The sequence below is a fragment of the Diprion similis genome, chromosome 10 (assembly GCF_021155765.1).
Source record: "Diprion similis isolate iyDipSimi1 chromosome 10, iyDipSimi1.1, whole genome shotgun sequence".
In the NCBI taxonomy this organism is placed as follows: domain Eukaryota; kingdom Metazoa; phylum Arthropoda; class Insecta; order Hymenoptera; family Diprionidae; genus Diprion; species Diprion similis.
Window position 1 is genome coordinate 16,530,044 of NC_060114.1, and position 24,593 is coordinate 16,554,636.

At 37.1% G+C, this 24,593-nt stretch overlaps 3 protein-coding genes across 4 annotated transcripts; 1 reads left to right on the forward strand and 2 right to left on the reverse strand.

The window, feature by feature from the left end:
* Window positions 1-145: 145 nt before the first annotated feature.
* On the reverse strand, window positions 146-5,214 carry LOC124411338 (TBC1 domain family member 22B-like). The gene is made up of 8 exons (XM_046890432.1): window positions 5,022-5,214; window positions 3,612-3,785; window positions 2,916-3,445; window positions 2,581-2,711; window positions 1,994-2,248; window positions 1,659-1,908; window positions 1,333-1,556; window positions 146-1,233 (listed from the first exon to the last, which is right to left on the reverse strand). The coding sequence occupies exons 2-8, from the start codon at window positions 3,692-3,694 to the stop codon at window positions 1,093-1,095; spliced, it is 1,614 nt and encodes a 537-aa protein (XP_046746388.1). The 5' UTR covers window positions 3,695-3,785; window positions 5,022-5,214; the 3' UTR covers window positions 146-1,092.
* Window positions 5,215-6,088: 874 nt separating this feature from the next.
* Window positions 6,089-11,499, forward strand: LOC124411337 (tetratricopeptide repeat protein 39B-like). 2 transcript variants are annotated; one of them, XM_046890431.1, is made up of 12 exons: window positions 6,089-6,210; window positions 6,316-6,417; window positions 7,930-7,980; window positions 8,076-8,104; window positions 8,271-8,451; window positions 8,547-8,679; window positions 9,036-9,168; window positions 9,368-9,467; window positions 9,551-9,616; window positions 9,734-10,455; window positions 10,592-10,822; window positions 10,945-11,499. In XM_046890431.1, the coding sequence occupies exons 3-12, from the start codon at window positions 7,945-7,947 to the stop codon at window positions 11,096-11,098; spliced, it is 1,785 nt and encodes a 594-aa protein (XP_046746387.1). In that variant the 5' UTR covers window positions 6,089-6,210; window positions 6,316-6,417; window positions 7,930-7,944; the 3' UTR covers window positions 11,099-11,499. The 2 variants fall into 2 exon arrangements, with proteins under 2 accessions (XP_046746387.1, XP_046746386.1); XM_046890430.1 differs by lacking the exon at window positions 6,089-6,210 and having other exon boundaries at window positions 6,258-6,417.
* A 3,873-nt stretch (window positions 11,500-15,372) lies between these two features.
* On the reverse strand, window positions 15,373-17,020 carry LOC124411080 (RING finger protein 11). Its single transcript, XM_046889948.1, has 2 exons — window positions 16,253-17,020; window positions 15,373-16,028 (listed from the first exon to the last, which is right to left on the reverse strand). The coding sequence occupies exons 1-2, from the start codon at window positions 16,379-16,381 to the stop codon at window positions 15,645-15,647; spliced, it is 513 nt and encodes a 170-aa protein (XP_046745904.1). The 5' UTR covers window positions 16,382-17,020; the 3' UTR covers window positions 15,373-15,644.
* Between the last annotated feature and the right edge of the window lie 7,573 nt (window positions 17,021-24,593).

Genomic DNA, 24,593 nt, shown 5'->3' on the forward strand with positions numbered 1-24,593 from the left:
GGATTAATATTTGATTGAAATACAAGATTCTCACATTTGAAATTGAGAAGTCTAAAAGGAATGATTACGATTTACTTGATACTTAACTTGACAAGCCATAAAAACTGCCGCAATTTTTATGAATAAAAAGCTCAGTGCCATGTTCCACATTTTTACTTGCTGTTTATCATGGCTAAATGATACATGAATGCCAAGTCGTAGTTTAGATGGTAGTGTTGATAAGAAAAAAAAAAGAAACATGCGGTGTACGAATAGTAACGAAACAAAATTCACTGTTTTCCATACCAGAATGTATTTTATTCTTAAGTATTTTCTGTTAAAAATATAACAACTCTAACGATAACAAATGAACAGACGACAGTTTGCAGCTTTTTTATTAATTATTATTAAATATCATGATCCTGCAACCGAGACATCACCAGTTATTATTATTACTTATGAGAATTGTTACGAATAAACATTTTGATACCTTCAGTTTCCTTTTTCTCTTTCGTATCAACTTTATGATATCTGCGACGACATCTGCGACAGTACAATAATACTATCGTCAAAAAGGCATGATCAAGAACGTATCGAAGTTCATTTATACTACTTTACACCATTTTAAATACATTGTAAATTTTTAATAAAACTTATGAATACATGTATCGTATATATGCGTATATATTTACTATGTATAGTGCTTAATTCCCCCAAAAAAAATATCCTTTTCAAATATAAGTTCAACGATGCTTTGGGTTGTTTTTCCACGTAAAAAAACTCCATTCTTCAAAGCAGCGGGAGTATCAAGAAAGTAATAAAGTAAAACGATAACAATTGCCAAACTTTCGAATTTCGAAGAAACAATTCTCCAACTGTTGGCTGCATCGTTTAAAAATTCAACAATCATAATTGCTCTAACAAATTGAAATTCATAAGCTGTGTAGCGGGTTCTTTCCGTTTACAATTGAGAAATCTTTGTTGTTTTTTCAATTTATTCTTTCTACTGTAAATAATTCAAGACTCTCGCATCCGAAATCCGGAAAGAATGTGAGCCGTCGTTGTTTGGTCAGTTAGTTGTTGTTCGCCTTAAGAGATCGCGTATAAAAGTCGTCACCTAGTGTCATGCGCCTGCAAATGGTTCGGGGCATCTGCGAACGTGAATTTCAATTTGTAAGCCTCTGCTACCAAAACACCAATTTCGGAATCCGTCCAGTTTTGAGTTGGCAGGTTTTGCAGCATCAACATTAGTCCCTGAAAAAGTCGTGAAATATTGCAACGTGAAGGTCTGAAAAAGTAAATTGTTTGAAAAGCTGAAGCTGTCATCTCATTCAGCTGTGATTTCACACTTACCTGAAAGTCTGGCTGCTGGAGGAGGTGTCGTCTCCAGCGCAGAAGGAATGCAGCGCAAACATAAAGCTGGAAAGAAGCAAATCTGTCCGACTCGGCGAGATAAGTGTCCCAGAGACGAATGGTACAGTGAAGAGGTAATTCTCTCGTTAATAAATTATTCATCCATCTAAACGAAAACTGTAAATAATCTACGCCATGTTGATGAAGGTGCTGATGTAGCGGACCTGTAACAGTTTATTCCAAAACAAAAGTGAACAATTGTTCATGTACACACGAAAATAATACAACGGTTGATTACTGACTTATCACAGATGTTTTATTATTACCGTCAATCCGCTGTATCAGCTCTTTCAACTGATTAACTTTATGCTGAATTCCTAACTGGGCAAAAATGTAATTATCCTGTATTCCGTCGAGGAATTTCGACAAGCACCAAAAACTGTCAGCCTCTATGACTTTTCTTCGCTCCTCCGGCAGAGAAACTACCTCGTAATTCTCCAGATCCTGCCAAGCCGAGGCTGGCGCAGCCTCTTGCAGAAATACAAGGAAGAATGGTGTCACAAGATCGTTCATTCCCTGTTAATCGATAGAACGAAAAAAAAAAGAATATAAAAATCTGGCAATATCTTCAACTGAGTAAAATAAACCACTGAAAATTCACCTGCACGTAACCAGATGCTGGATGTCTGATAGCCCAGATGTAAAGTATTCTTTCGAAGATGAGTTGAACAGTGGGCTGTTGAAAGAGCGTTATCAGCGGCGACATTCTTGGTATATCGATATGTATTTGGCGATAAGTATCTTGAAATGCTTCGTCCCTTTCCGTGTCGTAATATTGCTTTACCAAATTCCAATAATCTAGTCGTTTACGCTCCAAGACCTGTGGCCTGCGCTCCAAGTTTGCCGGCAGATATTCCTGAGGAATTCACGCAATCTGAGTTTTAAAAGGTCTGGCAAAACATTTCATCGGTTTCTATTTATCTGAGAACCTTCAATGAAACTGGGCATAGGGTAAACAAACAATTACCACGAATAATCAAGTCTTCAAAAAATTTTTAAATTGAAGCGTTAATCGTGAGAATTGATATCTATATTTCCCCATGATGGAATATCGATCGTCTCATTGAGCGATGCTCTATCAGAAAAAGTATTTTTGAAATACTGAAATAATTTTGCACATTTTTTAGTTCAATTTCGTTTTCAGAACTCTAATACGCACTGCAGGCGTTATAAAGTTAGCCAACTTACAGATAATAATCTCCATGTAACCGAACGCAGCTTTGAAGGTACTCCAGACCATGATAATTGCCGCAACTCGTCTAGATTCAACAAAGCTGCTTCCAACAACGACTGGAATTTGTCTACCTTACTTTCCCCGTCTGAAATTTATAGTCTCTTTTCATTTTTTCACATCATATTGTTTTCATGTTTTCTTATGCTCCAATTACTTGTCTCATCTTTCCATCTCAAGAACTGACGGCTTTCTGACTCTTTTATGAATAACATGTCTTAATTTTCTGAAAATCTCTTCATTTCCTTATTAAAGCCTTTTATTATTGAAATACAATATTCCGACCAATTACCTTGTTCCTTCGAAGGTACAAAGAATTTTGGCGGAGCACCCATCTGCCTGAGGGGTTGAGGCCTACCCGGAAACTGGTGCGATCTATGCTGTGGAGAACTGCTGTTTTTGATTTCAAGGTCCTCGAAATTTTCCTGATGATTTATCGCTGGGGGCTGTAAGGTGTTGATGCTGGCGTTTCGAAGTCTGAGCGGCTGTACCGCGAGTCTCTGGAGGGCCTCAGTTTTTTTTTCTTCCGATATAACGTCCTGGCGTTGGTCTCTGCGATTCATTTGCGCAGCGCCCGCCGTTCTATGGCTGTTTATAACACTTAAAGCGGCGGAATGACTGACTCTCTTTGATATCTTTACATCCGAAACCGTGCAGAATTCATCATCACCCAAATCCCAAGCATCGTCGACACTCTCCTGAAAGTCTTGGAAAGAAGTCACGCCGCTACCGCTGTTGCCCAATACATTCTGCCCCGCAGGCGCTCCTCCTGTACCTCCGTGGGCCGTTTTTCCTGGCCGTAGATCCTGCTTCAAACTCGGTCTGTAAAAATGATCAATTTTGTCCAAATTTGGAATTCTATCATGCATTTTTTGCTCAATTTTGGCAGGAATACTGCTATTTCTTTCAAGGCTTAATCCCATCAGCAATCAATGCCCTTTTTGGTCTCCCAAATTTAGATGAACGGTTTCGATAGGAAAATACTTACCGACCAGGTACAGCGCGAGCATTTTTTCTCCAGAACGACTGATGACTGGGATGCGGTTGTCGCTGATGATTATGGTTTTCCATAACTAGTTGGGAGCTCGCTAACTTCCAGTTCCCAAATTTCTGGGCCGGACAGTGCCGAGAAAGCTGTCGTCTTTCATTCCCACTGGTACAACTGCCCAACACGTGAAAGAGTTTTACCACATTTTTCTCAAATCCCATTGTAAAAAGGATTATCAAATATGTGGACGAAAAATAGAAGAAATGGAAACGAGGGAAAAGAAGAACACACGTGAAGTAAGGCTCTACCAAAATTTTAGTTTGACTTTAATCACTTGTGAAAGACCTAACGGTGATTCTTTACAGGCATGGTTTGAAAATATTTATTGATATTTTCACTAACTCGACAATATTTTACAACAAGAACTGTTGTGTAAGCAACATTGCGCAATTTTAAAGTTAAGTTGTGTCAGTGAAAAAAGAAGGACCAAAAAAAAAAATTCTATTACATACTGAAGAGAAAAATTAATTACCCTTTAGATAAGTGTAGTCGTACAGAGTAATTGCTGTATATTACTTCTCTACTAAAAATGTACTAATACCTTAAAATATTGAGAAAAAAATTCTTTCATCAGTTAATTGTAATTTTTCGTTAAGTACAAATTTTTCAATGATAATGTGAGATAAAGGAAAGTTGTATTAGTATTGAAATGCTTGGAAATTATGGAATGCAAGCGTGGCGTGAATCTCAAGGATTTTTAATTATCGAGGTAAGAAATAAAAAGGATAATCCGGTATGAATAATAGACGATGAACGTAAAAATGAAAATATTAACCTAGTTAGGTGAGAATGTCAGATGAATAATGATTGAGGTTATGTCATATGCGTAATAAAAATATTTATGCAACAGGAGTAGCAATTGATGCAGATGTGTCAGACGTTGTGCCGTCACGGCGAGAAATGAGGAAAATAAATAAATCCCGTACGCAGAGACGTATAATACAGCCGATGGTGTGCATACGTATACGCAAAAGCATAGACGTGCAGTGTTGTTTTTTACATTCAATAAACAATTTCGTGTTGCAACCTGCAAGAACGTTGTCTGCCAAAATAGCTGGAGCCTAATTATTGGGAATACAATGATAATCGAAACGATGATAACTGTTATATGAACATAATAGTGAGAAGGTAATAATCGAGGCCGAAGATGATTACGGAAACCTTTCGGCATGTAGTTTAAGGCGTTTCATGACATTTGTTATTAGCCCAAGTTAGTCGTAACTGGTACATATATACATATACGTGAAAGCCACGTATCTAGCTGAAAAATACAAAATAAATATGCATCGCGAGTTGCGTGTCGTTCGAGAGGTGAAAACATCCGCGACTAATATTGCTATTTATTGTTACCGTATTCCGTCGAAGTGTCATATTAACTTCCTTCCTGAATTAACAATCGGTATTCACACACTGTTCAGATCAACATTATATTATATTGTACAATAATAGTCCTCTTCGCAAAACTGCCTTTTCTCGGTACGATTGTTTGACGTGTGCGTGCGATACAATGCGTAAAGTACGCAAGGCTCGTTCTCATTCGGAGCGATCAAGATGCAGCCGACAAAGTATTGGGGATCACGTTGTGACCATAGACTCTATCGTAGAAACTTAAGTACCATTCACAATCGACTTAGAGCAGCAGGAGGGGCAGTGGTAGTGCGGCTTGAAGTGGTAGTGCAGAACAGAGTTTACAAATCGTCGGCATTGCAGTGCAGAAAGATGTGACATTCCGAGTTTTAAGTTAGATTAAATAATCTGCCGCATCTTATCGAGAATGGATGAACATCAACCTCTCATCAAAAAAGTCTTGTGTACTGCCTCAATATTACTGAAAATATTTCACTTCAATCATTTTCTTTTTTCTCAGCATCATGCACGAAAGAGGTCCTGTGGTTAATTCAGCTAATTTAGGTATATGTAATGTAATTTCATGTAATTTCTCGGTGATTAATTCGGCTATATTAGGTATATTTAATGTAATTTTATGTGAAAATTCTCCGCGAATTTTCCAGGCATCTATTTTGATTGGTCATTGCAGTAGTTTGATCGTGGTGCAGTGCAGAAGCTTGGAGATTCCAAGGTTCTGTACTAATTCTACCGTTCCTATTCCTACTACCGCCTACACTAATTGAACGTGAACGCTCGAATGTGACTCGTATTTCTAAACTTCCGCATTGCACTAATTGTAAGTCAATTGTAATATTGTGAACGATACTTTATCTCTTAAGTCTATGGTTGTGACTTGTGATGTACTGTGCCCTTCTTTACCGGCATTACTTGATGTATGACAGTTGAAGGCCGCCATCTAGCGACGAGGCGTAGAACCTACGTTCTGACAGTTGTGTCATAAAAGGTCGCTTCCAATATGGCGCCCTGCCAGTTCCGCGGAGCGCTTTAATTCGGCGGGACCGTGTGCACAAAGTTTTTTTTTCTGCCGTAGGTTTATTCGATACCATTTTTATGAATTTTTTGTGCAGTTCCTATTATTCGTGCATAGATCGATGTAACGTGACACGGTAAATCCCTGCTTCAACCAGACGTAAGTTTAATTCAATACGTCGTAACTTTAACTGCGGCATACATGCCTACCTACATAGGTATGTAGTACATACAAAACGCATGTATGAACCACAAACATTATCAGATTACAGTAAAGAGAATCGGAAAACTATCGAGGCGCTGGACACTGTAAGCCGAAGTGTAAACAATCAATTTCAATCACAGACTCAAGGAATATTCGGCAAAGGTGAGGCGAATAGGAAACCTACTTAATATACCGCAGACTTCGATTCGGCTCTCGTTTCACCTTCCTTTCACTCGGTTTCATTACCGTATATACTCATCTTGTGACTATTTTTCTCTTCCCTTCACTCAAACAATATTTTATAAACTCGAGTTATATGATATTCTTCGGCAGTGAGCGGTTGTTGCTAATGACATTTCCAACTCGCTAACCACCAACGTTTTTTTCAAGGTACGTCCGCACGTATGCATAAATCGTCCGTCCCTCTATACGTGAATATGAATTTTTCCGTAAATTAAACCTCAATTACAAGCGTCGTTTCTAATTTCTAATCACTACGTAGACACGTTTTTACAGGTATTACATGTATTTGTAGAGATTTCACTTCCTTCACACCGTATTGTTATAACCGCCTACATGTCGATCGCATGTATTTGCGTACCATAATAACTCGATTATGACCATATTTGCGTGACAGCTATAAGTACGCGTTTGTAGAACTAATCGCGAAACAATTATAGCGGAAAAAGTACGTATTTTTACATGAAAAATATACTGCCTGCAAAAATGTCTGATTTGCGAATATAGAAATAAACCTTAAAGCTGAACTAATTCCACAAGCTTATTATCAATTATTGCATATCTCACGTGTCACGAATCTCGCTGATCAGCCTACTTATCTGTAATTTGCATTAATTGGGAGCGAGCACTGTGTCGATAATCGAGTCACGTTGCGAATCGATGTCCCTGAAATAACAGGGGAAAAATAAAAGGGAAAAACAGAATTGAAATTATTGTTAAATGTACGATAATTCTTGCAATTTTCTATCACTTTTCCCTATACAATTCCATCCTATAATTATGTCTCTGTTGCACATATTACGTAATAAACTCAGATAAAGGGTTGTCATAACTGTAATGCTTTGATAGGTGTACACATCTACAAAGCGAACCGATATGACACACAATAATTTCTGTGACGTAACTACGCTTTACGAATGTTAGACGGTTTTCTTTTCCTTTTTTTTTTTTTTTTTTTTTTCTGTTTTCCTCGTATTTCTTATAGTTTCTTTTTCCCACTTTCGTCATATCTTCAATTCCATTTCGTTATTGCAAACTCAGTAACATTGAGTTGGTATATCCATGATATTCTTATTCTAATACTTCTCTCTTAAGGGTCAAAGTATTATAATGAACCGGTCGATCAAGTAATTTTAAATTACCTTTCTACTAGTTCTGTCAGTTTCGACTACTTGTTGAATCTTTCTGACTTTTTACGCACCTTGAAACTTTTACTCGCAATTCAGTGTATACTTATTAAATGTTGTATGCATATTTCGAAAGTGCAATGTCTTCCCCACTTGCTATCTCAGTTTACCTTTGAAGTTTTTTTTTCACTTCACTCAAGCTCGCATCATTCAAACTTTCACATTTGATGATTAATGTTTACTCAGTCGTTATTCTTTCTGCTTATGGTCTGTTTTTTTATTATACACATTTGCGTAATTCTTACAGTTAACATTTGACACAATGTCAACCATGGAGGAAATCGAAGCTGAGGATGAAGTGAGTTGAATTTAATTTTCTTTTATCTTGTAAATATATTTTGCAAACGTTTAATTGTATTTTTATCAAATTAATTTTATCCTTTTTATTTTTAGTTCCAAGACGCCCAGGAAAGCATTGTTGCGTGAGTACAATAAAAACTTTACTGATCTTTGTTTCGATGCAAACTAGAAAACGAAACTGTTTAAAAATCTCTTATATGATCGTTTCAAATTTAAATAAGATCACATTTTTCTTCGCTAAATCAGTATATCCATGTGTATACAATGTGTTTCTGTAAATTTCAACAGTCCAACGAGCATGGATTTGGATACCGCAATGGTCGAGGCGAAGCAGGCGATTCACTACTTTTTTAACAATGATTTCGACCAAGCAAAAAAGATCCTGGCACCATGGGCTGAAACCAGTATATATCATGCTCTGGGTCACAGCACTTTCGCTTTTGTCGAGGCTATTCTTACCTTTGAACAAGTAAGACTTAATCAGGATGGCATTTAAATTTGTCTAAATCTTGAAACTCTGTGTAGCTTTGATTTTGAAAAAAAATTTTATCCGTTCGTTTACAGAAGTACGTCGAGACGGCTGCAGAAACTCTGAAACAATGCATGTCTGTCTGTCAAAAACACCGCAGAAAGAACACCATCGCCCAGAATATTGGAAAAATAGTAAAAAAGGCAAATTATGACAGTTACACTACAGGTAAACTTGATTCTGTTAGTGAAATTAATATGTTTATTATATTTTATAGTCCAAGTTCAGTCACTAACATCGATACATTTACTAAAAGATTTCTCTCAATTTTACATTGTGACTTTCTCATTCAGATACCTTCAATTTGTATTCGGACGTTATGACTTTATTTATCCTGAGACTGATTCCTACATTATATGAATATGTCGTAACATATCTCTGATGTAAACTGTCCACGACCCGTAACCTCGTTAATTACGCTGTTGATAATCCCCCTTGATTATCAGAATAATTTGCCTTTACGTATGGCTAAAAAAAAAATTTATGTCTCATTTTGGCAATATGACGAAATTGTTTCTTTATAGAGGAGCTACATGCCGAACTTTGCTATGCCGAGGCTCTCCTTATCAAGAGTCTACTAACATTCATGGAAGACGAGACATTGGTGTCGTTCGTCAAGGCAGGGTTCAAGATAAGGACCTGCTACTTATCGTTCAAGTAATTATAAATTCATATTGTCATGATTACTCAATTTATTCTCCATAAGTAAAAGTTTCAATTATGTGAAATATATGCTTGGCTATTTTCAATAGAAATACAAACGTGTAACAAATCCTTTTTTGGATAATTAAATCTCTCGCTTGTGTAGTTTGAAATCTGATTTCAAAAGTAATAATTGTAAATAATTCTATTTCAGGGAATGCCAAACAATTTTGAGAACTAGAAAATGGACCAACGATAATCACAGAATACATTTCGAAAGCGGCGTTCGAATGGGTATCGGTACATTCAATCTAGTAAGCATTAAACGGGATAGAAGTTGTCGACTCCTCCTGAAAGTGTTCTTTCAGAATGTGACCCCAATTCTTTCTCATTTTAGATGATATCGTTGCTTCCTGGAAGAGTAATCAAGTTATTGGAATTCATTGGATTTTCTGGCGACAAGGTAACAATAATTCGTCATTCATTTTCTGACACGGGTGATTTCTGATATTCTAGTTCAGTTTGTGATTTCATCGAGGCAAATGCTAGTTTTCTTAACAAATGATTTAACCATCCACAGGCGTTTGGACTGGAACAACTCGAGGCTGGCTACCGAGAGCCGAACGGCCTTCGTCAGGTGCTTTGCGCGTTGACTTTACTTTCCTTTAACTTAATAGTGATGTACATTCTCTCCGACTCGAGGAGCGATTTGAAGTGGTGCGAGTCGACGCTGGATGAGGAATTGATGCTCTATCCGAACGGAGCTTGGTTTTTGTTTTTTAAAGGAAGATTGGAGCTGGTAAAAGGCAACGTCGAAGACTCTATACAGTGGTACCAAAAATCGAGGAAAAGTCAGACGATATGGCCCCAGTTCCACCATCTTTGTTACTGGGAATTGATGTGGGCTCACTGTCTGCAGAGGCAGTGGGACGACGCCTTAATTTACGCCAATCACTTGGAAGCTGAATCAAACTGGTCTAAAACTACATATATGTATCAAAAGGCGGCAATTTTAATGATGAGGAAGGACAGGGAAGATAAAGAGGCAAAAGATGTGATAAGAAAACTGATGACTCAGATGCCGACCCACAAGCAACGTATCGCTGGCAAATCTTTGCCAATGGAAAAATTCGTTATAAGAAAGGCGGGACGATTTTTCGCTCAGAATGAATCCCTGGTTTTACCCACTTTCGAGCTTCTTCTTGTTTGGAACATGTTCAAGGTGTTGGGAACTCGGCCTGACCTACTTTTGAATATTTTCAAACTCGCCGAGGAAGAGGAGACTTCGTTGAAACTTCAACCGTTAGTATATATCAACTATTTCAATAATTTTTTCAATTCCACCTTTTCTTCACTCATTACCACACGTAGTTTCACTATACGTTCAAAATTTTTTTTAATACAAAATACCCTCAATTCTGTTATCTTTTCTCACAAGATCCGATTACCAAGCGGACAACGAAGGTCTGGTTCTGTTACTGAAGGGAACTTGTCTGCGGCACATGCGCAAACCCCTTCAGGCTGAAGAATGTTTGCGGAAGGTTTTGCGCCTCGATAAGCAAATCAAGGACGATACTTATCTGCTTCCGTTCGCAGCCGTTGAGCTCGCCTTACTAGCTCGGGATCAAGACAAGCCGCAGTTAGCCATCGCTCTTCTGGAGGATACGAAGTACGTGTAATTTATTATGCCCTGAGTTTGATTCAATTTTGTTTTTTGTCTCTTTCCTCCGTTAAAAATGAAATTTAGTCATTGTTCCTTGATTTTCACATTATTATCTCCTCTTTTTACAGAAAAAATTACACAGGTTATTCTCTGGAGTCGAGACTTCATTTCAGAATCCATTCCACTCTGCTCGAACTTACTGGTAAAAAACCTGAAGAAATTATAGGAGTTTCTGTAAATGGTAACGGCGCAGAGGAAACTGACGCGAGCACATCTACATAATATTAAATATTTATTCATCGATTATTCTAACTGCAATTAACGATTAAAACTTCTCAGATTCGTTAACTGCTGTACTATTAGTGTAAGATTATTGGTACTATCGATTAATTTTATTATTATCTTCCACTTTTTTTCTGTTGGTTCATGTTTATCCGACTTACTCTCTCTATACTCATAATTCTCTCTTATAACAGAATTGGTGATATTCTTGGACTAGTGAAAACGATTGAAGAAAGTATATTGAGGAAAGAAATGCGGGTTGAAGCCAACTCCGCGTAGATGCGATATACATGGAGATAGATATTTCTCGCAGATAGTTGAAGGCTTTTAGGTGTAGATTTTGTGAGAAATTTGTAAAAGTTTTAGTACCGATGGTGCAAGGTGTGCCAGAAGTGTTGTATGTTTGTACATTAGGGTGTCCGTTATTTCCCAAATTGGCTTTTTCTTTGCTGCCACCCCCTAAAATTTTAGTTTTTACCCTCAAAAAACATATGACACCAAAAAAAGCTTTCAGTTTTCATTTTTATAAAGTAATGTTCTAGAAACTATTTGAAAAAACCTTGACAGTTTAAATATCGTAAACAATACCTTGCAATTAACATTAAAACAAGATTTATTATTTATTATTATAAGCAAGCCAAGGTTGCTCAGCAAAAAGGTAGATTTATCGAAAAATTATGAGACCTTTTTTTATAGAGCGTTCAATTTCCTACAGGAATATGCATCGATCATGAATATTCCGAAGATAAAAAGTTAATTCCAAAAGTACAAAAATCCCATCTTATGTAAATGGGAAATTTAACATGATTGTGGCACGGTTTCAAATGAAAATTAAGAGCTTTTTTTGTTATGATATGTCTTTTTAGGGCAGAAACTAAAATTTTAGGTAGTGGCAGCAAAAAAAAAAAGCCAACTTGGGAAATAACGGACACCCTAATGTACATATTCAATTAGAATATAGTTCATTCTAAATATATAGGAAAAAGTGGTAAATAGCTGTAATTTGAAAGAAATTTAATAGTTCGTTATTAATTTAAAGAAATATAGGTGAACAATAGAATAGTTCATGTTTGTTCCTACACACGAGAAAAAACAGAATGTGGTTTTCTAGATTTTGTTATCTACTCTCCGAGCTCAACGGAATCGTTGATTATTTATTTTACACGTACAGAAGAGAAAAATTAATTATTTATTCAAGTTATTATTGTTATGCCGTTTCAATTCTGTATAGGTGTTGGATATTCATAGTGTTTATGCAATATTAATTTTTTTATTTTTATTTTTCTTTGCGACGTTATTCTAGTTTATTTATAGAATTATTTACTCCAAACAGTTTGAATGTCGAACGACGATGTTTTACGATTAATTCTTCGAAGGTTAAATCAATCTTAGATATTTAAAGGCAGAAATAACATCGTTAATACATTTTCAGCTGACGTTTTTGTAAAATATTTTTCTTTCACTTTTTCGAAAAGTAAATCCTTCCTAAATAATTTAAGAAACAAACAACATCACTAATGCATCTCCAACTGAGAAAGGTGGACGAGTATTCAATTGACATTTGTTAAATAATTAGATGCGTATTCAAATTGCGATCTTGAGAATAGCGAACTTGAATATCGCGACTCTTCTCCGAACGATCCTTTATTAATTAATATAAATATATAATAAATATGAGAAAAATTTTTGTACATGAAACCAAATATTTTTCTAGAGCATGTTTAGGTAGAATAATTTAATAGGTATTCTTAGATATGTATTTATTGCTATACATGTGGATCCCTGATACGCATTGAATGCGTATTACTTGTTGTGATCTCATATAAATTATATATGAAAATTTTATTAGGTCACTGTACGTTCGTTATCATAAAAGAAAAAAAAAAAAAAAAATAATATGGAAAATATCTTTATAACGATTGTTATTATTGTTATTATTAGAATTTCTTCCTTTAATTTTTATTTAACGCAACCTTATTTTTATGTTAATGATTTCTTACTTTTAAAAAATCTTCAGAAGGTAAAAATAATCCATATGAGGTCTTGAAGAATCAAAGAGATTTAATTAAGACGATGGAAGAAGAGCAAGGATGATAATCAGGCTTTTTGCGGAGAGTAAGGAAACCATTGTATGATATATTACAAATTTTATTTTACTTCTGCGAATTTCGTTTCATCTTCCTTTCAAATAGCCAAACAGCTTTGAAAACTTTTTAAATATGCCAAAAGGCCACAAGAAATTGCAAACAATAAATTGAGGGTAGTAATAAATAAATTAAGCACAGAATAGAAAGAGTAACATAAAGTCAAATGATTAAAGTATATTCATCACAATGCGAATCACACTTATAGATGAATTTCAATGGAACTTGAGATTTAAGGAACAAATGAATTACAACCAAAGATGATATACATATGCATGTGTGTATGTGTGTATGTATGTGTAGCCTGGAATTTATTATTACCTTCCGTGGTAATTTACAAATATTCACCTATGCATTTAACATATACACACATGATTTATTATAACGTCTTTTACAGGTATTTTTTATCACGAAATTATATACTCCAAGATATTTATTATTAATATTATTCTTGTTGGTATTATCAGTATTATTATAAGATTTAATCCCATTTATTTAAAAATATATGTGTATATATATTTATATGGTTTTTTTTTTTTTGTTTTCTTTTTTTTGCCTTCAATTTATTAGCAAGCTATAATATAGTTATTTCAAAAGTTTATAGTAATTTTTATTATCCTATTATATTTAGGTAAATACGACGCTACGTTTTGTTATTTTTACAGTATGTAATTCGACGGCATCTAATCTATACCCTACGCGTGTAATATGTACGTAATTTCTTACGTATGAAAAAAATTGTTTCTCGTAATTATGTCGCATTCCTTTTTTTTATCTTGATTTTTAATATCAGGTAAATAATTGTTATGAACGTTGACGGCAATGGAAAATAATATAGCCAATTTGTCAATTGTTAGCGACTAGTCGAATGGTAGACGTTTGATCAATTAGAGTTTCTAAATTAGAAACCGGAAAAAAAAAAAAAAAAGGTAAACTAATACTAAATAAAGACGATAATACGTATAGCACCACAATTCAATAACTAATCACAAATTCATTCGGGTCACAGAATGCAGCTTATTATAATTACAATTACACTTGATTAGGATACGCATTGTTGTAAAAAATTTAATTTATTACAGAATCGTGTGTTTTAACATAAATTTCTTACTAATTAATCACCATTGTTTTTTTTTCTTTTTTTTCCACCTTCCTAAATCATGCTAGCGGTAGTAGTTACGTTAATAAAACGACGTACAAAAGGCTGTCGATTCGCCTCTTGGAATTTAGTTTAAAAATATCACCTATGTATACACCATCTTGATATCTTAGCCTAATGCATATTTTCATACACTTGCTTTTCATTATTATTATTATTATTATTATTAATATTATTTTTATTTTTACTATCGTAACCAAGGAAATATTATGTCATATTTCATCAATATTATGCATACATGCTAAGCCTTCGCCACGTTACATTGTCCGTTTAAAGATATAAAGACGATCTCCTGAGTCTTACATCGATTTTTAAAACGAATTAATATTATTTACTATCTAGTATTGAACTTCCTATGTTACATTTATCATTTTTCGTAACAATATACCTTAATAACTGCCACTTGTGAACTGATATTTATATACTTTAGGTAGAGTAAAAAAAGAATCGGAAATCCAAGCGTGATGTATCGATATAATTTGAGGCAAAATACCAAGTTTCTTCATTTTTCTTTTTCTTTTTACTATCCATTTCTAACATATCTATGCATACATATACGTATGTGCATACAATTGAATGCAAATTTGACCCGCGACGCGCAATTGCTTTTTACATACCACATTTGAAATCGGATTCAAGTCGTGATCGTTATGGAAAATCATATTGCTTACAAACTTTTCCGTACCATTAGCAATAGTTATTGGAAAAAGAAAGAGAAAAAAGTACACCTATAGGATTTAAAACTGCAATACTTAAGTTTTATATCATAAAACTAAGTTAATTAACTTTGTTCAAATATCTATAAAAAAAACGTTATTCACATAGAAATTAACAATCGCTCGTCACGTACTAATAACAAATTATTGAAAATATTTACTTTTATAGAATTTTTGTTTCAGAAGTTACGAACAACGGTTTAAAACCCTCCCTATGTGTAAACATATGACCTTCTTTCACTCGAACAATCCAAGGATTGTTATAGTTGTTACAACTGTGTATCAATATTACCTTTAGGCAAGTAGATATTACAAAAATGCACCGATGTTAAGCTGGCAGATAAAGCCGATGATTGTTTATTTCTTTTTTTTTTTTTCCACGTTTGTTAAAGAGAATCTACTTCAATGCTAATATTGCAGTCCCTTCCCACTTTTGATAGTCTATTTGCCTTGCCCCCTGGCATCTGGATGTTACAATTAAAGAGAGAATGAACAAAAAATAGTTTTGCCTTGCCAGTAATTTCGTATTAAGTTGTGGCGTAGTAAGAATTGATAAGCGCTGCATCGACCGGTTCCATGCAAGAAGGACACGTTAAGGATCGTAACAACCAGTCGTCTATGCATACTGCGTGATAAGTGTGCATGCAAGGGAGATAACGAACCTCCTCGCCGGTAATTAACTCCATCATGCATATAACGCATTCTCCTTTTTTTGAACCGTCATATTCTCCGGTGGGTAGATGCTGGATCAGTCCGATACGTTTGGCGATTCTAACTTGCTGTTCTTCCTCGCTAAAACCGACACTGCCGATCGGATTCAAGCCGACTGTTCCTCGTCCCATTCCAAGCTCGGCCAACTGCTGATGACGGTCTCTCGTTCCAATTGGTGGATAGTAGGCGCTCGCTATCTCCTGTAAGATGTTAAGACATTCTTCTAAATCAGTATTCCCAAAGAAATTGACGAAACAATGAAGAAGTCTAGTAATTGTACGATAGAGCTGAATAGAATTAAAAAAATATGAACTGATGAAATCAAGTTTATAATCGAGTCAAGGGTGACCTTCAGACTATATGATCCATGAAGCGGAGAATTGTATTATCGAACCTGGATGATCGAGAAGTAAACTAAAATTACATTGTAAGGTGGCGGAGGGCCAAGAGCCTCCTGGGAGGCACCGCCGGTCAACGCAGGATCAGGGCTGTTGTTTAGCAGAGTCGTGTTGTCCTGTTGACCGCCTCCGCCGCATTTTAAGCAGTTGCCCATATTGATAGAATATTTATTAGCGTATTTAGTATGGAATAAAAAAATAACGACCCGTTCCTTTCTGTATTTTTATTATTATTATTTGGCTGTTAAATTTAGGCACTGCTTTTGTTTCTTCTACCTTAACTGTTCCGCTCGGCGAGCGACGTGCTTCTTCGCTTTGTTAACGTCAAGAGAAAAAACAACATTTATGAGTCAGTGACTCCTCCGTGACGTTATCGCAATCAAAAAAGTGTGTGTTCTCGGTTACGGTAAAGCTAGATCACGCTTTCGAGCCTCCATTATTATTATTCCTCAGTTTTACAATGTATCGATAGTTTGCGGACATTGTTCATCGTTTTACTTTTATTTCTACGCTTCCGACGAGCAGCTACTACGCGTTTCGACCAAGATTTTACCCTGTTCACCCGATAACGATGGATTATTTCACTGTTGACGCACTCTCGACACTCTCAAAACTCTGCCTGCAGTGAACAACATGCACCTATCTTCTCTATGCCTCTGACGATTGTTGTGACTACGACATCTTCTGTCACATACGAATTACGGATTACGAACCACAGCTGTCCAAGCTGGGCTTCGAATCGACCATTGGCCAACGTCACTACCAAGGTGAACAAGCTCACGTCACGTTTGACGAAGCTGGGCGAATGGTGGTCGGTCCCTCAATTATATTTGAGATATTTCCAGGGAACTTTGAATTCAGGGGTTTTTGCGGCTGCTGATAACGAATTTGGCATTAGATTCTGAAAATGCGAAAAATTGTAGGCTGCTGTATTGAATCCACCATCCTGGATGAGGAATTTTGAAAATCTGAGATCAGATTCGTTATCAGCGCCCCCAAAAACCACGTGGTACCGATTTTCAAGAAAGAATTCTGGAAAATCTCGTCAAAAATTAATTTCTCCGAAAAAATCACTTTTTATTTGTAATTGATTGTTTACAAAACAATAACAATAAATATTTGCATGTGTTTGTTGGATATTTTTTCTATATTCCGTAACATCTTAGCTACCAATAAAATACAAAAGACTCGACAGAAATGCGTTAATTACAGAATAAGTGGCGAAAAAGTGATGAAATTTAGGTGATACTAGAACGACTGAAACAGATCACAACCAAAATGTTACTACCTCCATCAGTGGTGTATGCATGAAAGAGAGCGAGAAAATAAAAATTTTCCGTTGTAATTCTTCTACTGCTGGTCCTATACTTTTTTTTTATGTCTTTTTTGCAGTCCTGAGGGTTCAATGAGTGGACTCAGAATCCTGCAAAACGATTCTGAGACGAAAAATTTTCGAGCTCCGAAAATCGCAAAAAGACAAGGCTAACACCTTTGGATTTTTGGTGAAAATTTTGAGGATTTTGAAGAATGCTGGAAGATATTCTTTGATGCACTATATCTACGTAATTTTGGGAGAGCAATCAATTGCGTGCAGTTTGAATAAAATGCGAGCAACGTATCACGAGTTACGGCCAAAAAATGAGAAATTTTCTGTACAATTCCTATGCTGTTGGTCCGACGCACGTTTTGATGTCTTTTTCGGATTCCTGAGGGTCAAATTAGTCGGAAAAGGGTCCTGCAAAACGATTCCCAGACGAAAAGTTTTTGAGCTCTGAAAATCGCAAAAAAGCAAGGCTAATCCCTTTGGATTTTTTCAGTCAAAATTTGGCCGATTTTGAAACGTATTAAAAGTGACTTTGTGATGCACTATATCGACGTAATTTTGCGAGAGGAATCGACTGCGCACAGTCCGAATACGCTGCGAGCAACGTGTCAAGAGTTACGGCCAAAAAATGCAAAATTTTCTTCGTAATTTCTCTGCTGCTTGTCCCACGCACTTTTTGATGTCTTTTTCGGATTCCTGGGGGTCAAATTAGTCGGAAAAGGGTCCTGCAAAACGATTCCCAGACGAAAAGTTTTTGAGCTCTGAAAATCGCAAAAAAGCAAGGCTAACCCCTTTGGATTTTTTCAGTCAAAATTTGGCCGATTTTGAAACGTAATAAAAGTGACTTTGCGATGCACTATATCGACGTAATTTTGCGAGAGGAATCGACTGCGCACAGTCCGAATACGCTGCGAGCAACGTGTCAAGAGTTACGGCCAAAAAATGCAAAATTTCCTTCGTAATTTCTCTGCTGCTTGTCCCACGCACTTTTTGATGTCTTTTTCGGATTCCTGAGGGTCAAATTAGTCGGAAAAGGGTCCTGCAAAACGATTCCCAGACGAAAAGTTTTTGAGCTCTGAAAATCGCAAAAAAGCAAGGCTAACCCCTTTGGATTTTTTCAGTCAAAATTTGGCCGATTTTGAAACGTATTGAAAGTGACTTTGTGATGCACTATATCGACGTAATTTTGCGAGAGGAATCGACTGCGCACAGTCCGAATACGCTGCGAGCAACGTGTCAAGAGTTACGGCCAAAAAATGAAAAATTTTCTTCCTAATTTCTCTGCTGCTTGTCCCACGCACTTTTTGATGTCTTTTTCGGATTCCTGAGGGTCAAATTAGTCGGAAAAGGGTTCTGCAAAACGATTCCCAGACGAAAAGTTTTTGAGCTCTGAAAATCGCAAAAAAGCAAGGCTAACCCCTTTGGATTTTTTCAGTCAAAATTTGGCCGATTTTGAAACGTATTGAAAGTGACTTTGTAATGCACTATATCGACGTAATTTTGCGAGAGGAATCGACTGCGCACAGTCCGAATACGCTGCGAGCAACGTGTCAAGAGTTACGGCCAAAAAATGAAAAATTTTCTTCCTAATTTCTCTGCTGCTTGTCCCACGCACTTTTTGATGTCTTTTTCGGATTCCTGAAGGTCAAATTTGTCGGAAAAGGGTCCTGCAAAACGATTCCCAGACGAAAAGTTTTTGAGCTCTGAAAATCGCAAAAAAGCAAGGCTAACCCCTTTGGATTTTTTCAGTCAAAATTTGGCCGATTTTGAAACGTATTGAAAGTGACTTTGTGATGCACTATATCGACGTAATTTTGCGAGAGGAATCGACTGCGCACAGTCCGAATACGCTGCGAGCAACGTGTCAAGAGTTACGGCCAAAAAATGAAAAATTTTCTTCCTAATTTCTCTGCTGCTTGTCCCACGCACTTTTTGATGTCTTTTTCGGATTCCTGAAGGTCAAATTTGTCGGAAAAGGGTCCTGCGAAACGATTCCCAGACGAAAAGTTTTTGAGCTCTGAAAATCGCAAAAAAGCAAGGCTAACCCCTTTGGATTTTTTCAGTCAAAATTTGGCCGATTTTGAAACGTATTGAAAGTGACTTTGTGATGCACTATATCGACGTAATTTTGCGAGAGGAATCGACTGCGCTCAGTCCGAATACGCTGCGAGCAACGTGTCAAGAGTTACGGCCAAAAAATGAAAAATTTTCTTCCTAATTTCTCTGCTGCTTGTCCCACGCACTTTTTGATGTCTTTTTCGGATTCCTGAAGGTCAAATTTGTCGGAAAAGGGTCCTGCGAAACGATTCCCAGACGAAAAGTTTTTGAGCTCTGAAAATCGCAAAAAAGCAAGGCTAACCCCTTTGGATTTTTTCAGTCAAAATTTGGCCGATTTTGAAACGTATTGAAAGTGACTTTGTAATGCACTATATCGACGTAATTTTGCGAGAGGAATCGACTGCGCACAGTCCGAATACGCTGCGAGCAACGTATCAAGAGTTACGGCCAAAAAATGAGAAATTTTCTTTGTAATTCCTCTGCTGTTGGTCCCACGCACTTTTTGATGTCATTTTCGTATTCCTGGGGGTCAAATTAGTCGGAAAAGGGTCCTGCAAAACGATTCCCAGACGAAAAGTTTTTGAGCTCTGAAAATCGCAAAAAAGCAAGGCTAACCCCTTTGGATTTTTTCAGTCAAAATTTGGCCGATTTTGAAACGTATTGAAAGTGACTTTGCGATGCACTATATCGACGTAATTTTGCGAGAGGAATCGACTGCGCACAGTCCGAATACGCTGCGAGCAACGTGACAAGAGTTACGGCCAAAAAATGCAAAATTTTCTTCGTAATTTCTCTGCTGCTTGTCCCACGCACTTTTTGATGTCTTTTTCGGATTCCTGAGGGTCAAATTAGTCGGAAAAGGGTCCTGCAAAACGATTTCCAGACGAAAAGTTTTTGAGCTCTGAAAATCGCAAAAAAGCAAGGCTAACCCCTTTAGATTTTTTCAGTCAAAATTTGGCCGATTTTGAAACGTATTAAAAGTGACTTTGTGATGCACTATATCGACGTAATTTTGCGAGAGGAATCGACTGCGCACAGTCCGAATACGCTGCGAGCAACGTGTCAAGAGTTACGGCCAAAAAATGAAAAATTTTCTTCCTAATTTCTCTGCTGCTTGTCCCACGCACTTTTTGATGTCTTTTTCGGATTCCTGAGGGTCAAATTAGTCGGAAAGGGGTCCTGCAAAACGATTCCCAGACGAAAAGTTTTTGAGCTCTGAAAATCGCAAAAAAGCAAGGCTAACCCCTTTGGATTTTTTCAGTCAAAATTTGGCCGATTTTGAAACGTATTAAAAGTGACTTTGTGATGCACTATATCGACGTAATTTTGCGAGAGGAATCGACTGCGCACAGTCCGAATACGCTGCGAGCAACGTATCAAGAGTTACGGCCAAAAAATGAGAAATTTTCTTTGTAATTCCTCTGCTGTTGGTCCCACGCACTTTTTGATGTCATTTTCGTATTCCTGGGGGTCAAATTAGTCGGAAAAGGGTCCTGCAAAACGATTCCCAGATGAAAAGTTTTTGAGCTCTGAAAATCGCAAAAAAGCAAGGCTAACCCCTTTGGATTTTTTCAGTCAAAATTTGGCCGATTTTGAAACGTATTAAAAGTGACTTTGTGATGCACTATATCGACGTAATTTTGCGAGAGGAATCGACTGCGCACAGTCCGAATACGCTGCGAGCAACGTGTCAAGAGTTACGGCCAAAAAATGAAAAATTTTCTTCCTAATTTCTCTGCTGCTTGTCCCACGCACTTTTTGATGTCTTTTTCGGATTCCTGAGGGTCAAATTAGTCGGAAAGGGGTCCTGCAAAACGATTCCCAGACGAAAAGTTTTTGAGCTCTGAAAATCGCAAAAAAGCAAGGCTAACCCCTTTGGATTTTTTCAGTCAAAATTTGGCCGATTTTGAAACGTATTAAAAGTGACTTTGTGATGCACTGTATCGACGTAATTTTGCGAGAGGAATCGACTGCGCACAGTCCGAATACGCTGCGAGCAACGTGTCAAGAGTTACGGCCAAAAAATGAAAAATTTTCTTCGTAATTTCTCTGCTGCTTGTCCCACGCACTTTTTGATGTCTTTTTCGGATTCCTGAGGGTCAAATTAGTCGGAAAAGGGTCCTGCAAAACGATTCCCAGACGAAAAGTTTTTGAGCTCTGAAAATCGCAAAAAAGCAAGGCTAACCCCTTTGGATTTTTTCAGTCAAAATTTGGCCGATTTTGAAACGTATTGAAAGTGACTTTGTGATGCACTATATCGACGTAATTTTGCGAGAGGAATCGACTGCGCACAGTCCGAATACGCTGCGAGCAACGTGTCAAGAGTTACGGCCAAAAAATGAAAAATTTTCTTCCTAATTTCTCTGCTGCTTGTCCCACGCACTTTTTGATGTCTTTTTCGGATTCCTGAAGGTCAAATTTGTCGGAAAAGGGTCCTGCGAAACGATTCCCAGACGAAAAGTTTTTGAGCTCTGAAAATCGCAAAAAAGCAAGGCTAACCCCTTTGGATTTTTTTAGTCAAAATTTGGCCGATTTTGAAACGTATTGAAAGTGACTTTGTAATGCACTATATCGACGTAATTTTGCGAGAGGAATCGACTGCGCACAGTCCGAATACGCTGCGAGCAACGTATCAAGAGTTACGGCCAAAAAATGAGAAATTTTCTTTGTAATTCCTCTGCTGTTGGTCCCACGCACTTTTTGATGTCATTTTCGTATTCCTGGGGGTCAAATTAGTCGGAAAAGGGTCCTGCAAAACGATTCCCAGACGAAAAGTTTTTGAGCTCTGAAAATCGCAAAAAAGCAAGGCTAACCCCTTTGGATTTTTTCAGTCAAAATTTGGCCGATTTTGAAACGTATTAAAAGTGACTTTGTGATGCACTATATCGACGTAATTTTGCGAGAGGAATCGACTGCGCACAGTCCGAATACGCTGCGAGCAACGTGTCAAGAGTTACGGCCAAAAAATGAAAAATTTTCTTCCTAATTTCTCTGCTGCTTGTCCCACGCACTTTTTGATGTCTTTTTCGGATTCCTGAGGGTCAAATTAGTCGGAAAAGGGTCCTGCAAAACGATTCCCAGACGAAAAGTTTTTGAGCTCTGAAAATCGCAAAAAAGCAAGGCTAACCCCTTTGGATTTTTTCAGTCAAAATTTGGCCGATTTTGAAACGTATTGAAAGTGACTTTGTGATGCACTATATCGACGTAATTTTGCGAGAGGAATCGACTGCGCACAGTCCGAATACGCTGCGAGCAACGTGTCAAGAGTTACGGCCAAAAAATGAAAAATTTTCTTCCTAATTTCTCTGCTGCTTGTCCCACGCACTTTTTGATGTCTTTTTCGGATTCCTGAAGGTCAAATTTGTCGGAAAAGGGTCCTGCGAAACGATTCCCAGACGAAAAGTTTTTGAGCTCTGAAAATCGCAAAAAAGCAAGGCTAACCCCTTTGGATTTTTTCAGTCAAAATTTGGCCGATTTTGAAACGTATTGAAAGTGACTTTGTAACGCACTATATCGACGTAATTTTGCGAGAGGAATCGACTGCGCACAGTCCGAATACGCTGCGAGCAACGTATCAAGAGTTACGGCCAAAAAATGAGAAATTTTCTTTGTAATTCCTCTGCTGTTGGTCCCACGCACTTTTTGATGTCATTTTCGTATTCCTGGGGGTCAAATTAGTCGGAAAAGGGTCCTGCAAAACGATTCCCAGACGAAAAGTTTTTGAGCTCTGAAAATCGCAAAAAAGCAAGGCTAACCCCTTTGGATTTTTTCAGTCAAAATTTGGCCGATTTTGAAACGTATTAAAAGTGACTTTGTGATGCACTATATCGACGTAATTTTGCGAGAGGAATCGACTGCGCACAGTCCGAATACGCTGCGAGCAACGTGTCAAGAGTTACGGCCAAAAAATGAAAAATTTTCTTCCTAATTTCTCTGCTGCTTGTCCCACGCACTTTTTGATGTCTTTTTCGGATTCCTGAGGGTCAAATTAGTCGGAAAAGGGTCCTGCAAAACGATTCCCAGACGAAAAGTTTTTGAGCTCTGAAAATCGCAAAAAAGCAAGGCTAACCCCTTTGGATTTTTTCAGTCAAAATTTGGCCGATTTTGAAACGTATTGAAAGTGACTTTGTGATGCACTATATCGACGTAATTTTGCGAGAGGAATCGACTGCGCACAGTCCGAATACGCTGCGAGCAACGTGTCAAGAGTAACGGCCAAAAATCGGAAAATTTTCTTTGTAATTTCTCTGCTGTTGGTCCTAGGCACTTTTTAATGTCTTTTTTCGGATTTCTAAGGGACCGAATAGCCGAAAAAGAATCCTGCAGAACGATTCTGAGACGAAAAGTTTTCGAGCTCTGAAAATGGCCAAAAAGCAAGGCTTAATCCTTTGGATTTTTTCCGTCTATTCATAACAGATTTCGGAAATTACTGAAATTGATTCGTTGATACCCTATGTTGGTGTAATTTTGCGAGAGGATTTCATTGCGCACAGTCTTGACACATTGCAAGCAATGAAACAACTTACGGCTGAAAAACATCAAATTTGCACTGGGTTTTCATCGAGATGGAGAACAAAAATCTCAAACTCATCACTACATCGTTACCGTTTATTTATTATGTCTTAGTTATAGTACAAGTGAACAGGTGTCAGTGTATACTACTTTACCAAAAAATTTCTAAATAGTATGGTATAATATCTTCTACTAATACATTATACTGATGATATATTATACCAATAATTTTTCTAATATTATATGATATATTGGTGCTACTATTTCATGTAATCTGGATTAAAATGAATAATAAATGAATTTCTCTGTATTTTCTGCGTATCTTCTTAGTTATTGGTCCTATGATTCCCTGAATGCCTTCCTCACAATCCGTTGGTTCCAATTAGCGTAGAATTCAAGCGTCGTTTGGGTCGATTTCCGAAACGAAAAGTTTTTCGCTCGAAAAAGAACGAAGTCTGACCTTTTTGGATTTT

Excerpts from the sequence above, each read along its gene's own strand:
- LOC124411338 (XM_046890432.1), bottom strand. The coding sequence starts at position 3,694 with ATGGAAAACCATAATCATCAGCGACAACCGCATCCCAGTCATCAGTCG. Across the intron at positions 3,446-3,611 it reads GCTCGCGCTGTACCTGGTCG|ACCGAGTTTGAAGCAGGATC; the intron begins GTAAGTATTTTC and ends TCATTTTTACAG. Across the intron at positions 1,557-1,658 it reads GCTGATACAGCGGATTGACG|GTCCGCTACATCAGCACCTT; the intron begins GTAATAATAAAA and ends AAACTGTTACAG.
- LOC124411337 (XM_046890431.1), top strand. The coding sequence starts at position 7,945 with ATGTCAACCATGGAGGAAATCGAAGCTGAGGATGAA. Across the intron at positions 8,452-8,546 it reads CTATTCTTACCTTTGAACAA|AAGTACGTCGAGACGGCTGC; the intron begins GTAAGACTTAAT and ends GTTCGTTTACAG. Across the intron at positions 9,169-9,367 it reads ACCTGCTACTTATCGTTCAA|GGAATGCCAAACAATTTTGA; the intron begins GTAATTATAAAT and ends ATTCTATTTCAG.
- LOC124411080 (XM_046889948.1), bottom strand. The coding sequence starts at position 16,381 with ATGGGCAACTGCTTAAAATGCGGCGGAGGCGGTCAACAGGACAACACG. Across the intron at positions 16,029-16,252 it reads GCCCTCCGCCACCTTACAAT|GAGATAGCGAGCGCCTACTA; the intron begins GTAATTTTAGTT and ends AACATCTTACAG.